We start from the raw sequence: 13,869 nt of genomic DNA, 5'->3' as shown, positions 1-13,869 counted from the left end.
CATGTAGAACCTGATCCAGGGTGTCTGGACTGGCATGGGGATGCTTTTAGCATAAACTGACCCTGTGGGGGAATGGGTCCAAGTACAGACGACTGCTGACCCATTGTTGCCTAAACTAAACTGAGGCTGTAGAGCATACCAGGTAGGCAGCCACCATTCAGGCATCTGGGGAATGGATGGAGTGACAGCAAGGTGCTGTCGACCCACCCACTGGATGTCACTGACATGTGGGAGGCAGCTCAGGGGAGAGAAGTGCAGGTTGGGAGGGGAGAATGAGGCTGACTGTCTCTGTGACCTTGGGCAAGTTCCTTTCTTTCTTTGGGCCTTCATTTCTCCAGTGATTAGTGGAGGTCGTGGACCGGAGGGCTAGTCCTGTGATGGGCCACAAAGATGACTCCAGCCATGTTCCTGCTGTCTGGGGAGTGGGAGAGGAGACTGCCATAAACAAAGAGTTATGATCTTGGATGACTTGGGTGGTGACAGAAGTCTGGGTCAGGGACTCAGGGAGCCCAAAGGAGGACAAATAATATCACCTGGGGAGGATGCCAGGAGAAATTTGGGGATAGAGCCCATCCCATCTGGACTGGATCTTTTCAGCATTTCAGGGCTTGGCAACTCAGGAAATGGTGAAGTTCCTGTTGGAATGAAAACATAGGCCTTGTCTTCAGGAGCTTCCCAGTGTTTCAGAAAGGAGGTCTTTCCTCCTCTCATGGGTGGGGGTGGCTGCAGAGACTATAGCTCAGGTTGCCCTGAACTTCCAGAAACCTAGATCTTTTCTTGTCCATCTCTGCTTGAAAGTTGTCAATGCTTACCCTTGGCCTTTAGGAAAAAGTACATTTTTTTTTTTTTTAAAGCAGATTGAGGCCTTGCATGATCTGACTCTTATTTATATTAAACTAGGATTTCTCAAGTCTGGTGCTATTGAAATTTTAGATTGAACAGTCTTTGTTGTGGGGAGCTGCCCCATGAACCTGAGGATGTTCAGCAACATCTGTGGGCTCTACACTAGATGTCAATAGCATACACACCCCTCCCTCTTTGTGACAACCAAAAATGTCTCCTAATGTTGTGAATGCCCCCTGGGAGGGGGGCAGAATCCCTCTTGCTTGACAACCACTAGACTAGAGGAGGACGAGCCACTGTGAAACTCCCCAGTTCCAGCCGTGTGCCCAGATCTCTTTCCTCACAGCCTTTCCATGTTTCTCCCTCTTCACTTGGGTGATCTTTACTAATCCTCCAGATCTCAGATGTCTTCTCCCCCGGAATGCTCTCTCTGATCCTCTCAGACTGGTCAAGTGCCCCCTCTGGGGTCCCCTGTCCCAGGCTGCCCACTCTGGATTGCCACTGTCTGGGAACAGGTGTGGGTGTGTGTATTCCACTGAGGTGGGAGCCCTAGGAGAGCAGAGCCAGGACTATCTTGGTCACCATTGTGTCCCTAGCACTGCTCTGCTTAGGGCCAGGCACGAGGAGATGCTCAGGGTTTGTGGAATTAATGGGTCTTGAACCAGAAGCTGGGCTGAGGTGAGGTTCCCCAGAGCGGGAGCGCGGCTTCCTCCCGTCCTGCCAACAGCAGCAGCTGCTTCCTGGGCCCTTGGGGATGTTCCCAGGTGTTGTGTGTGAGATTGGACATGCAGGCCCAAGAGTGGGCGCTCTGTCTTAGTCACTTGATATGTTCACTGTCCCCGCCGCCGTCCACCAACTCGAGGGCCTAACACAGCCCCAGAGTGGGCAGACCCTCGCCCAGTCGTGTGTGCCCGCCAGCTTGCTCGTCTCAGCCAGGAGCTCAGGCCTAGAGCCCACAGCGCCACCGTTGAATCCTTCAGCTGATACGGTGGAATCAGCACTGCCTGCCGGGGACACAGCTGTGGACAAACAGGCCCTGCCCTCCTGGAAGCCCTGCTCCCCTAGAGGCTGGGGAGGAGGGAAGTATGAACAGGGACGAGTAGTAACAAGATAAATAAGAAGAACACACAGCGTCCTAGGTGGCAGCAAGTGCCGTGGACAGAAGTGAAGCTGCGGTGGGGACGCGCAGTGAGGGGTGGTGGGAGGGAGAGCTGCAGTTAATGTTTTTGGTTCTGGAGGTTGAACCCAGGCCAACAGCCCCATCCTTCCTTTCCTTTCCTTTCTTTCTTTATTATTATTATTTTGGTTTGTTTGTGGACACAGGGTCTCACCAGGGTGGTAAGGCTGGCCTCAAACTTGCTGCCTTGCTGCCTCAGCCTCCTGAGTTATTAAAGTCTTTTTGTTGTTGTTGTTGTTTTGTACTGGGGATTGAACACAGGGGCATTCTCCCACTGAGCCACATCCCTGTTCCTTTCTATTTTTTTATTTTTGAGACAGGGCCTTGTTAAGTTGCTAAGGCTTTGAACTTGCGATCCTCCTGCCTCAGCTTCCCATGTTACTGTGATCACAAGCATAAACTGTTATGCCTGACTGGCTGCAGTTTAAAGAGGTGGTCCAGGAAGCTTCTCTGAGGAGGTGACACTTGACTAAAGACCTAAAGGAGGTGTGGGAGGGAGTCACAAAAACACGTGAGGGAAAAACTTTTCAGGTAAACGGAACAGTGGGGCGAGCACGCTTGCTGTGGTGTAGGAAGAGCCAGCAGCTGGCTGCGCCTCTGGAGAGGGAGGAGGGGGCACTTACTTTGCTAGGCCACTGAAGACTTGGCCTTTACTCTTTGACAAAGAGGAGTCATTAGAGGTCTTTCCCTCTTTATCTAAGTATTACTGAGCTACTGTGAACTTGTCTGTGTTGGTGGACGGCAGAGTGGCCTTTAGCACAGTTGTGCGGTGGACAACCTCACAGTCTGGCCTGAGAATCAGTCCTTCCTCGGAATCCACAGGAGCTAGTCCCAGGACTCCCCTCTTCCCACAGCCTGGGCTGCTCCAGGCCTTTATGTAAAATGCTATGATATTTGCATACAACCTACTCGGAGGTCATTTCTAGAGGACTCACAATATCTAATACAATGTAAATACTATGTAAACAGAACAGGAGCATGGCCTGTAACCCAGCAATTCTGGAGGCTGAGGCTGGAGGATGTGTCAAGGCCAGCCTCAGCAATATGGCAACACCCTGTCTTAAAATAAAAATTAAAAAGGACTGAGGATGTGGCTCAGTGGTAAAGTGCCCCTGGGTTAATCCCCAGTACCAAAAAAAAAAAAAACAAACAAAGCTTTACTGTATTCTTTAGGGTGAATGATAATAAGAAAAAGTAAAAGTCAGTACAGATGCAAATCCCCCCACCTGGATATTTTCCATCCACAACAGGTGGAATTCTTGGATGCAGAACCACTAATGTGGGACCAACTGGACTTCATCTCCTTCAAAAGGTCCCCCATCTCCTCACTACTCCCCCTGTCTTTGGTACCAGGGATCGAACCCAGGGGCACTTACCCACTGAGCCACATCCCCAGCCCTTTTTTATATTTTATTTAGAGACAGGGTCTTCTAGGATCTTGCTGAGTGGCTGAGGCTGGCTTTGCACTGGCAATCCTCCTGCCTCAGCCTCCCGAGCCACTGGGATTACAGGTGTGTGCCATCTCACCTGGACCCAGCCTTCTTTGCTTTGAGTCAGGGTCTCACTATGTTCCAGCACTGGCCTTGAACTTTTAGTCCTCTGGAATTACAGGAATGTGCCACCACATCCAGTCCCTCACCCATACTTTTCCCTCTTGAGAGAATACCCGTCCTTGGGCTCCCTGTGGGGCTCCCTGTCTCCGCCTGAGGGTCTGACACAAATGTCAAAAGTAGCTCCTCGGGTCCTCGGGTCCTCGCTGATCACCCAGGCCACCCTGCGCCCTACCTACCCCTGCCCCGGTGGCTGTCACTCTCCCTTCTTGTTTCTGCAGAGCACTCTCCGGTTCTCCAGGCCTGCCTGTCTTCCCTCTGGTCCCCGGGTCTAGGCCGAGACCTCCGTGGTCCCATCCCCAGGCACAGGGCCTGGGGCTCAGAAGGTGTGCAGGGAGCAGAGTCTTCAAGGAAAGCTTTTCTCTCCGCTTAGTACCAGCATTTTTATAACCTGGCCCTCAGGTCAGGGAGGCAAAGTGACATGTCCTTCCAAGGTGTCGTAGTCAAGAACTGGGGGACCAGGACCACAGCTATATCTGACCCTGGAGCCCCACTTCTGACTTCAGTGTTGATCTGTGCTTTGGGAAGTGGCAGGAAAGAACGTCTTCTGGTGATGGGGACAGGAGGTGACAACAAACACCTGCAACGCGCCAGCCCCAGCCTTCGCCCTGTACCCCGGGCATGTGCTGTCTGCCAGGCGAAGTGGACAGAAAGACCTTGCAGCAGGGCCTCGGGAAAGGGAGGGCGGGTCCTTTGGGGACAGCAGGTGCCATGTATTTGTCGGCTGTTCTCGTGCTCCACCTGGTGCTGGCCCTGTGCTGGTCAGTACTCCTGAGCAGACTGGCCCTCAGCTCTGGTTCTGTCTCCTGATGGGCGAGGGGCTGCTGGCAGGGGGACAGGGACGGGATGGGGAAGCCAGCAGGGTCCCTGCTCACCCTCCCACACCCACTCCTTAGGGGTTTTCTGATTCTGAACATTGTTTCAGTGAGGACTCTTGTGGCCTCCCTGCCCCTGTCATCCTGCTGTCGTCTTCGTCCTTCCAGAGTGACCCAGACCAGTAGCTTAACCTCTGGAGCTCAGTTCTGCCTGGAGCAGTTTGGAGTCCGCCCGGGCTCTGTGCGTGTTCAGGGCGCCCACCTCCCTGCATGGCTCCCGTTCAACCTGTGTCCCCCGTGTCACCTCTGGACAGCAGCCCCTGGAGGGCAGGACTGGGCTCAGGAGGCTTCAGGAACTATTTGCCCAGGGAAGGGCCTTTCAGACAAACCGCAGCCTTGCAGTCTGGCCCCTGTCACAGACCCCTTGTCTTGTCTCCAGTAGACGCCTCCTGTGTCCTGGCTGCAGCCTCAGGGAGTAGTGGCGGCCCCCAGCCTCACGCTGCTGTTACCTCTGTTTCTGCACCAGCCCCGCCCTGCCCCCGCCTCCTGCGCCTACCAGTTGCTGCAGTTTCCATCTCAGCTCCCTGAGCCCTGGCCTGGCTCAGGTGTCCTTTCTGGGCTCCTGCATCCCAGCCCTGCCCGCTTTGGGTCACCACTGTCTAGAGATAGGTCTGTCTCCCCTGGGTTATAGATCCCCAGGAGGTCAGCACAGGGCTGTCTGGGTCACCACTGTGTCCCCAGCACAGAGGAGGCACTCGGAGTATTTTCCTCCTGAGAAGAAAATCCAGCTCCCTGCCCGGAGCGTTCATCTGTCCACTCTCTGGCTGTTGGTCGAGCCTTCTCTGTGCCCGGCCCTCCTGGGCCTTGGTGGGTGGTGGTGCCTAAAATAGCCCTGTCTCATGTCCCGTTCCCTCTCCTAACTCTGGTGTGTGTCCCCCACAGGTGACCAGCAATGGCAGCATTGGGAGGGACCCGCCGGCGGACACCCAACCCCAGAACCCACCACCCCAGCCAGCACCCAATGCCTGGCAGGTCATCAAAGGCGTGCTGTTCAGGTAAGCAGCTGGGGATTGGGTTTGTTCACTGGAGAACTTCAAATAAGGAAAGCATAAGGGTCGGGTGCCGGTTGAACATCTGGAGTCCCCGTAACTTGGCAGGCTGAGGCAGGAGGGTCACAAATTCAAGTCCAGCCTGGGCAACTTAGCAAAACCCAGTCTCAAAATAAAGAATACAGTGTGGAGCACTTGCCTAGCACGTGTAACGCTCTGGGGCCAAGCCCTGGTGCCATTAAAAAAAGAAAAAACTGGGTGCAGTGATGTACATAGGCCTATAATCCCAGTGGTTTGGGAGGCTGAGGCAGGAAGATTGCACGTTCAAATCCAGCCTCAGCAACTCGTGAGGCCCTGAGCAACTTAGTGAGACCCCACCTCAAAATGAAAAATAAAGACTGGTCTAGGAGTAATGTGTCCCCATGTTCAGTTGCCAGTTCCCCACCCCCACCCCCCGAAAAAAAAAAAAAAAAGCAAAGCAGAAGGAAGAAAGGAAGACTCACCTGAGGGTAATGATCATTGCCCACTGGGAGAGGGTGACTTTTTTTTTTTTTTTTTAATATTTTTTAGTTGTAGATGGACACAATACTTTCATTTATTTTTTTTAATGTGGTGCTGAGGATCGAACCCTGCACCTCACACATGCTAGGCGGGCCCTCTGCCCCTGAGCCACAGCCTCAGCCCAGAGGTTTACTTTTCGTGTGATAGAATTTCATTTTCTCGCAGTGCTGGGATGCGCACGGGAGCCTGTGCTCACCACTGCTGAGCCACATCCCCAGCCCTCTTCTTTTTTTGTTCTGGGTCCTAATCTCTCTTTCTCTCTCTTTTTTTTTTTAAAAATGTTTATTTTTTAGTTTTAGGTGGGCACAATATCTTTATTTTATTTTTATGTGGTGCTGAGGATCAAACCCAGGGTCTCACGCATGCCAGGCGAGCGCTCTACAACTTGAGACACATCCCGGGAGCCCCGCTAATCTCTCTCTCTCTCTTTTTTTTGGGCAGTGCTGGGGATTGAACCCAGGGCCTTGTGCATGGGAGGCACAAACTCTACGAACTGAGCTATACCCCCAGCCCCCCTGGGTCCTAATCTCTTATAAGGAATCCAGTCATGGTGGATTAGGACTTCATGTACCCGAATAACATCTTAATTTCAATTTTATTCTGATTTGTGGTACTGGGGATTGAATTCAGGAGTGCTCTGTCACTGTCACACATTCCTAACCCTTTTTATTTTTTGTTTTGCCACAGGGTCTCACTAAGCTTAATGAGAGCAGCTTTCAAATTTATGACCCCCTGCTTTGGCCTCCCAAGTAGCTGCAGTTCCAGTAGCTGTGCCTGGCCTTGTTTATTTAAAAGGTTTTACTCATTGTGCTGAGGGTCAAATCCAGGGCCTCATGCATACTAAGCACATGTCTACTGCTAAATTGCCTATTGATTATTATTTATTATTATTGCCATCTCTAAACATAGTCACTGAGGTACTAAGAGTTATTCCTTCAACACAGGAATTTTGGGGAACATAACTCAGTCTGCATCCTCTACAGAGAATATTACTGTTTTAAGGTTGGGAGTATTGCTTAGTGATAGACCACTTGCCTAGTGTGCTCAGAACCCTGCCTTCAATCCCCACAAGTGCAAAAGAAGACAAAAATTGACCATTTTAACTATATATATGTATTTTCTTTGCAAGGGTGGTGGGGAGACAGGGAATTAAACCCAGAGACACTTTACCATTAAGGTACATCCCAAATCCTTTTTTTTTTTAATATATATTTTTTTTATTTTTTAGTTGTAGTTGGACATAATACCTTTATTTTATTTATTTTTATGTGGTGCTGAGGATTGAACCCAGTGCCTCGCACATGCTAGGTGAGCACTTTACCACTGAGCCACAACCCCAGCCCCAGTCCTTTTAATTTTTTAATTTGAGACAGGGTCTTGCTAAATTGCTGGCCTCAAACTGGCTACCCTGCCTACGCCATCAGAGTTCCTGGGATTACGGGTGTGCGCCATCATGTCCAGCTATTTTAAGCCTTTCTAAGTGTAATCTCCTGTGATATTAAGTATATTCACATTGCCAGAGATGGCACACTCCTGTAATCCCCGTGACTTGGGAGGCTGAGGCAGGAGGATCACAAGTTCAAAGCCGATCTGGGCAACTTAGCGAGACCCTGTCACAGAATGAAAAATAAAATGGACTGGGGTTTTAGCTCAGTGGTAAAGTATCCCTGGGTTCAATCCCTAGAACCCCCAAAATAAAAATAAATAAAAAACAAAAGGACTGGGGTGTATCTCAATGTAGAGTGCCCAGTTGCACCCCCCAGACCCCACCAGATGCAGAAGTACATTCACCCCGATATATGCCTGTCACGCTGTTCACCTTCCCAAACTGAAACCCACTAAATACAGACTCCCCACTTTGTCTTCTCACTGCCTTCTGACATCTATCTGTATACTTTCTGTGTGAGAGTGCGTGTGTGTGTGTGTGTGCATGTCTCTCTCTCTTTTTTGGCACTAGAGATTGAACCCAGGGACGCTTTACCACTGAGCCATACCCCCAATTTTTAAATTTTGACACAGGGTGTTGTTAAGTTGCCAAAGGTCTTGCTGAATTGCTGAGACTGGCCTTGACCTTGTGGTCCTCTGGATTACAGGCATGTACCACCATGTCTACTTCTGTCCCTGTGACTTTTTAGTTTATTTTTTTAACTTTTTAGTTGTAGTTGGACACAATACCTTTGTTTTATTTATTTATTTTTATGGGTGCTGAGGATCGAACCCAGGACCTCACATGTGCTTGGCAAGCGCTCTACTGCTGAGCCCCAGCCCCAGCCCCCTGTCCCTGTGACTTTTACTGCTTTGGTTAGCTCTGATGAATGGTCAGCCTTTGTTTTCCTGTGACAGGTGATGGTATCTTCTTGCGTATGGATTCTCATGTTCCTTCCAACAGTGGGACTCAGGGTTGTGCCCTCAGTGTCTAGTTGGGGGGATAATAGGTGGGAATAGGGTGGTATATCTGGCACTTGGTTTTGTCCCTGTCTGTCTACACCTAGTGACAGGCCCTTTTTCTGTTCTGTGCCCTTATTTACCCATCTGTAAAATGGACATTTCTTTGTTCTCTTCTTTTTGGAGAGGTACTTCAGTAAAATGGTCAGAAGACCAGCCCATACAGTCAGGCAGTCATCTGTTCTCTTTTAGCTGTGAGAAATTACACAGCAGAAAGGTGTAAGTTTTGTTTTCTTCCTTTCCTTCAGGGGCACTCTACCACTGAGCCACATCCCCAACACTGTTTATATTTATTATTTGAGACAGGGTTTCACAAAGTTGCCTGGCTGGCCTCAAACGTGGGATCCTCTGGCCTTAGCCTCCTGAGTTGCTGGCATTACAGGTGTGCCCGCCATCCCCTTAGCTAGAATGTCTGCACATCACCAGGGCCGGCCACAGGGAAGGCTGGGAAATGTACTCTTTATTCTGGGGACCCAAGCACCTTGCTGAAAAGCAGTGATTCTCTTCCTAAAGTGAAAGGAGGGTGATTCTGTGGGGGCAGGGATCCGTCTATAGATTGTTGGGCAGATCTGTAATTTATTAGATTTCCTTTAAATTTGTAAATCATATGTACTTATTGTATAAAATAAAACAATTTAGACAACATAGAAGAGTATAAAGAAAAATGAGGGGCCTGAGCTTAGCTCAGTGGTACAACATTTCCCAAGTCCTGTGAAGCCATGTGGGGTCTGCATACACCCTGCTCACAGGCTCCCGTTTACTCCATTATTTTGGAGGGGAGAGAAAGGAATGGAACCCAAGGATGCTTTACCGAGCCTCATCTCCAGCCCTTTTTTTTATTTCTTATTTAGAGACAGGGTCTCGCTAAATTGCCTAGGGCTTCGCCAAGTTCCTGAGGCTGGCTTCTGAACTTGCCATCCTCCCTAGTCACTGGGATCACAGGTGTGCGGCGCCATGCCTGGCTTTCCCGTTTACTTTCAGTCATCCCTAGGTCTCTTGGAATGCCTAACACAGTGCGCATGCTGCACAAACAGGTGTTACACTGTACTGTTCAGGGAATAATGAGATGAAAAAGGTTTATACATGTTCAGAAGCAGTTTTTATTTTTGAATGCTTTCCATCTGTGGTTGGTTGATTTCACGTAAGTGAAACCTACAGCTCTGGAGGGCCGACACTAAAGAAAAGGCGGGACTATTGGTTGGTGGCCATCTGGTGAGCACATACCTAGTAATTGGCCCTAAGCGGGTCACATTAGGATGTTCAAAGACAAACTTGTTTAAGAAAAATTATGAGCTACCCACTTGTCCAAAATAGCGAATCAGCTATCATCATTTGGGGCGGAAAAGGTTGGGGGCACGGGTGGCTCCGATTGCATGGGAGAGCCGGCCTCAGCACGGCTCTGTCACCTCTCAGCTGTGGCACATGCTCAGGTGATCACCTTTCCTGTGCCTCAGTTTCCATCTCACAGACGGGAGCGCTGACCAAGGGTCATCAAATGGATTCCATGAGAATCCATGTCACTAGTGTGGCATTGCTTTCATTGTTCAATTAAAAAAAAAAAAACAACCTTATGGACTGGGGCTGGGGCTCAGCGGCAGAGCGCTCGCCTAGCACGTGTGAGCCCTGAGTTCGATCCTCAGCACCACAAAAAAATAATTAAACGAAATATACTGTGTCCATGTATAGCTAAAAAATAACCCACAAAATCTGACGCAGTTGTCAATCACATTCTGCCGTGGGACAGGGTCATCTGCCTGGTGTCCTCCAAGGGTGGCACATAGCCAGGCATGGTGGCACATCCTGTAATCCCGGTGGCTCAGGAGGATGGCAAGTTCAAAGCCAGCCTCAGCAACTTAGCAAGACCCTGTCTGAAAATAAAAAGGGCTGGGGCTGGGGCTCAGTGGTGGAGCACTCCCGGGTCAGTCCTTGGAGTCCCACAGGCTACCGGGAGCTGTGCAGGAAGAACTCCCTTCTGGGTGTTCAGCCCCTAAGCCTGGGCGCGCTCCTGCCGCTGGCGCCCCAGGCTTCTCCACCACGAGCTCCTTTCCCCCTCCCTTCCCCGATGGCCATGTAACGATTTAGGATCTTATTCTGTGTCACTCATTTTTCACGGCCCAGCAGCTCTGCATAGATTACTTGTGTCCTTCCCTTCATTTTTACAGAAGAAGCAGGCTGTGTCACACACTGGCCTCTCCTTGGTGTTTTCTCATTAGCAAGGTATCTGAGAAATCTTTCTGCATCAGTACAGAAGGGAGCTTGCCGCGGATGAAAGAGCTCTAATACAGACTCACCGCAGGCTCATTTCCTCCCCGAGAACCAGCCGGCGCCGCCGTCAGTTGGGTGGATGCACATAGACCATTTTGTCTGGAGTCATCTTTGTTTTTAAGGTAGACACAGTATCTTTATTTTACTTTTATGTGGTGCTCAGAATCGAACCCAGTGCCTCAAGCATGCTAGGCGAGCACGTTACCGCTTGAACCACACCCCCAGCCCTGGAGTCAGCCCCAGCACTTCTTATTATTTATTTTGAGACGGGATCTTGTTAAGTTGCTGAGGGTCTTGCAAAGTTGCTGAGGCTGGCCTCAAACTTGTAGTCCTCCTGCCTCAGCCTCCCGAGTTGCTGGGATTACAGGTGTGCTCCACCACATCTGGCAGTGCTTTTTATTTTCAATTTTGATTTAGGGTCTCAATGAGTAGTCCCAGGCTGGCCTTGAATTTATGAGCCTCCCAAGTAACTGGGATTAAAGGCATGCACCACCGCTGCTGCCCCTGCCTGTCTGCACACCCCACCCCACCCCACCCCAGTGCTGGAATGGAAGCCAGGGCCTTCACACCTTAGGCACATACTCTACCTTTGAGTACTTTTTTATTTTATTTTCAGACAGTTCTCACTACGTTTCCTAGGCTGGCCTCAAACTTGTCATCCTCCCATCTGTGTGGAGTTCTTAAATTGAGGTTCAGGGTTTATTTTCAGGGTCCCTGAACTCCTCACAGCTTTAGGGAGATTATGTGAAATAGGCTCTGGGGACAGGTGGCATGTGTGCATTTGAGCTTGTCCTCAAACTAGACCCGTGGTTGCTGGGGTGGAGATGGCCAGCACTGGGTGTATAAAGGAGTGGGGAGACGGAGGGTTTGTTTTCTTTTGTTTTTTCCCTCTCCATCACTCAGGGATTGAACTCAGGGGTGCTTCACCACAGAGCTACATCCCAGCCCTGTTTATTTATATTTTGAAACAAGGACTTACTAGGTGGCTGAGACTGGCTTTGAACTTATGATCCTCCTGCCTCGGCCTCTGGAGTCACTGGGATTACAGGCGTGCTTTCCGGTGTCCAGCTAGGAGGTTTTTTGGGTTTTTTTTGTACCGGGAATTGAACTGAGCCTCCTCCCCAGCCCATTTTGTATTTTATTTAGAGACAGGGTCTCGCGGAGTTGCTGAGCACCTTGTACCTGGCCAGCTAGGAGTTTTAATTTATGTCTTTTCATACATTTACAAGTTTCTAGCTGAGCATGGTGATGCACACCTGTAATCCCAGAGACTCAGGAGCCTGAGGCAGAAGGATCACAGGTTTGAGGCCAACCTGGACCACTCTAGAGCAGTCGTCTCAGTAAAATACAAACAAAGGGTGCTGGGGCTGGGGCTCAGTGGCGGAGCACTGGCCTAAGCTGCTGAGACCCAGGTTCAATTCCTAGTAATGAGAAAAAAGGGAAGAAATCATATTTACAACTTTTCTGAACTGGTGGCTGTAGGGCGGTAGTTGGGGTGGAAGGGAGGGAGGGAGGACTTAAAGTCTGTTTTATTTGCTTACTCGGGTAAATTGAAAAGTGTCAGGAGGGTCCAGGCCCTGTAGGCCTGGCTCCATGAGCAGAGGACCGTGTCTGTGAGCCTTCCACAAAGGCCCTGAAGACCATGGTGACACATGTTCTCCAGAGAACTAGGGAATGGAGCCCCAGCCTGCCTGGTTTTATTCAGGGGACTTTCCTTCTGGGACCCAGGAGCCCAGAGGGATGGGGACCTCCATGGGCTCCTCACTAGGCAGGACGGAGCTGCCTGTGGGTGTCTTCGCTCCCAAATGTTCCTGGGAGTATTTACTAAAATGGGAACTTCTCGTGGAGGCGGTTGGGTCCCCAGAGAATGCCAGCCGTGTGCCTCAGGGACTTTTGGGGAGGCAGCAGGTGGCTGAGCTAGGCCACGGCCCCGGAGACCCCAGACCCCTGGGCCTCATGGCTTCTGCAGGCAGAGGCAAGTCCCTGCGCCTGACCAAGCTCAGCCGGGGGCAGCCCGCCCATGCCAGCGGAGCACCCGGTCCTTTCCCACTTCACAGCTTTTGTTTTTGTGGTGCTGGGGACGGAGCCCAGGGCCTTGCGCATAACAGGTGGGTGCTCCCACCGAGCTGCATCCCAGCTCAAAATCCAGGCTTCTCAGCTGGACATGGTGGCACGTGCCTGTAATCCCAGCCGCTGGGAGGCTGAGGCAAGAAGATGGCAAGTTTGAGGCCAGCCTCAGCAATTCAGTGAGACCCTGTCTCAAATTTATAAAGGAGGCTGAGGATATGGCTCAGAGGTAGAGCACCCCTGGGCTCAGTCCCTAGTGTCTGTCTCTCTGTTTTCCTCTCTCTCTCTCACACACACACTCTCTCAAACACACGCACACACTGAGCCACATCCCCAGCCCGTTTTATATTTTATTTAAAGACAGGGTCTCGCCAAGTTGCTGAGGCTGGCTTTGAACTTGCATTCCTCTTGCCTCAGCCTCCTGAGCCGCTGGGATTACAGGTGTGTGCCACTGTGCCCAGCCTCTTTGTTGTTTTTTAGGAAGACAGGGTCTCGCTGTGTTGCCCAGGCTGGCCTGGAGCTCCTGGGCTCCAGGGATCCTCCTGCTTCGGCTTCCTGAAGACTGGTACTGCAGGCATGCACTACCGCGCCTGGCTGGTTTTTTTTTTTCCCCCCTCTGAATATGAATTTTATTTTATTTTTTTTAAAGAGAGAGAGAGAGAGAATTTTAACATTTATTTTTTAGTTTTCGGCGGGCACAACATCTTTTGTTTGTATGTGGTGCTGAGGGTCGAACCCGGGCCGCATGCATGCCAGGCGAGCGCGCTACCGCTTGAGCCACATCCCCAGCCCTATGAATATTTTTTATCTGAGCTTGGTTGGCTATGGATGCAAAACCTCCAGGTACCGAGGGCCAAATGTAATCTCATTTTCTCAATATTTGTAATTAACAAATATAAAATGTGTTGATATATTCTTACTATATTAATTTATTTTTCATTTTATTTAAAAATTTTTTTCTAGTTGTAGATGGACAGACACAATATCTTTGTTTTTATTTATCTTTAATGGGGTGCTGAGGATCGAACCCAGGGCCT

At 50.3% G+C, this 13,869-nt stretch overlaps 1 protein-coding gene and 1 non-coding gene across 2 annotated transcripts in view; one reads left to right on the top strand and one right to left on the bottom strand.

Moving 5' to 3' along the window:
* Positions 1–13,869, top strand: part of Clptm1 (CLPTM1 regulator of GABA type A receptor forward trafficking) — a 28,373-nt gene that overhangs the window by 638 nt on the left and 13,866 nt on the right. The window contains exon 2 of the mRNA XM_027945796.2: positions 5,388–5,500. Within this exon, the coding sequence (XP_027801597.1) occupies positions 5,388–5,500 (113 nt within the window). The remainder of the gene's footprint in view (positions 1–5,387; positions 5,501–13,869) is intronic.
* Positions 6,490–6,563, bottom strand: Trnag-ccc (transfer RNA glycine (anticodon CCC)). The gene has a single exon. It is a non-coding gene; the product is annotated as a tRNA-Gly (tRNA).

The sequence above is a fragment of the Marmota flaviventris genome, chromosome 18, assembly GCF_047511675.1.
Source record: "Marmota flaviventris isolate mMarFla1 chromosome 18, mMarFla1.hap1, whole genome shotgun sequence".
Taxonomy (NCBI): domain Eukaryota; kingdom Metazoa; phylum Chordata; class Mammalia; order Rodentia; family Sciuridae; genus Marmota; species Marmota flaviventris.
The sequence above is the reverse complement of the archived record's forward strand: the minus strand, read 5'-3'. Positions and strand labels throughout refer to the sequence as shown.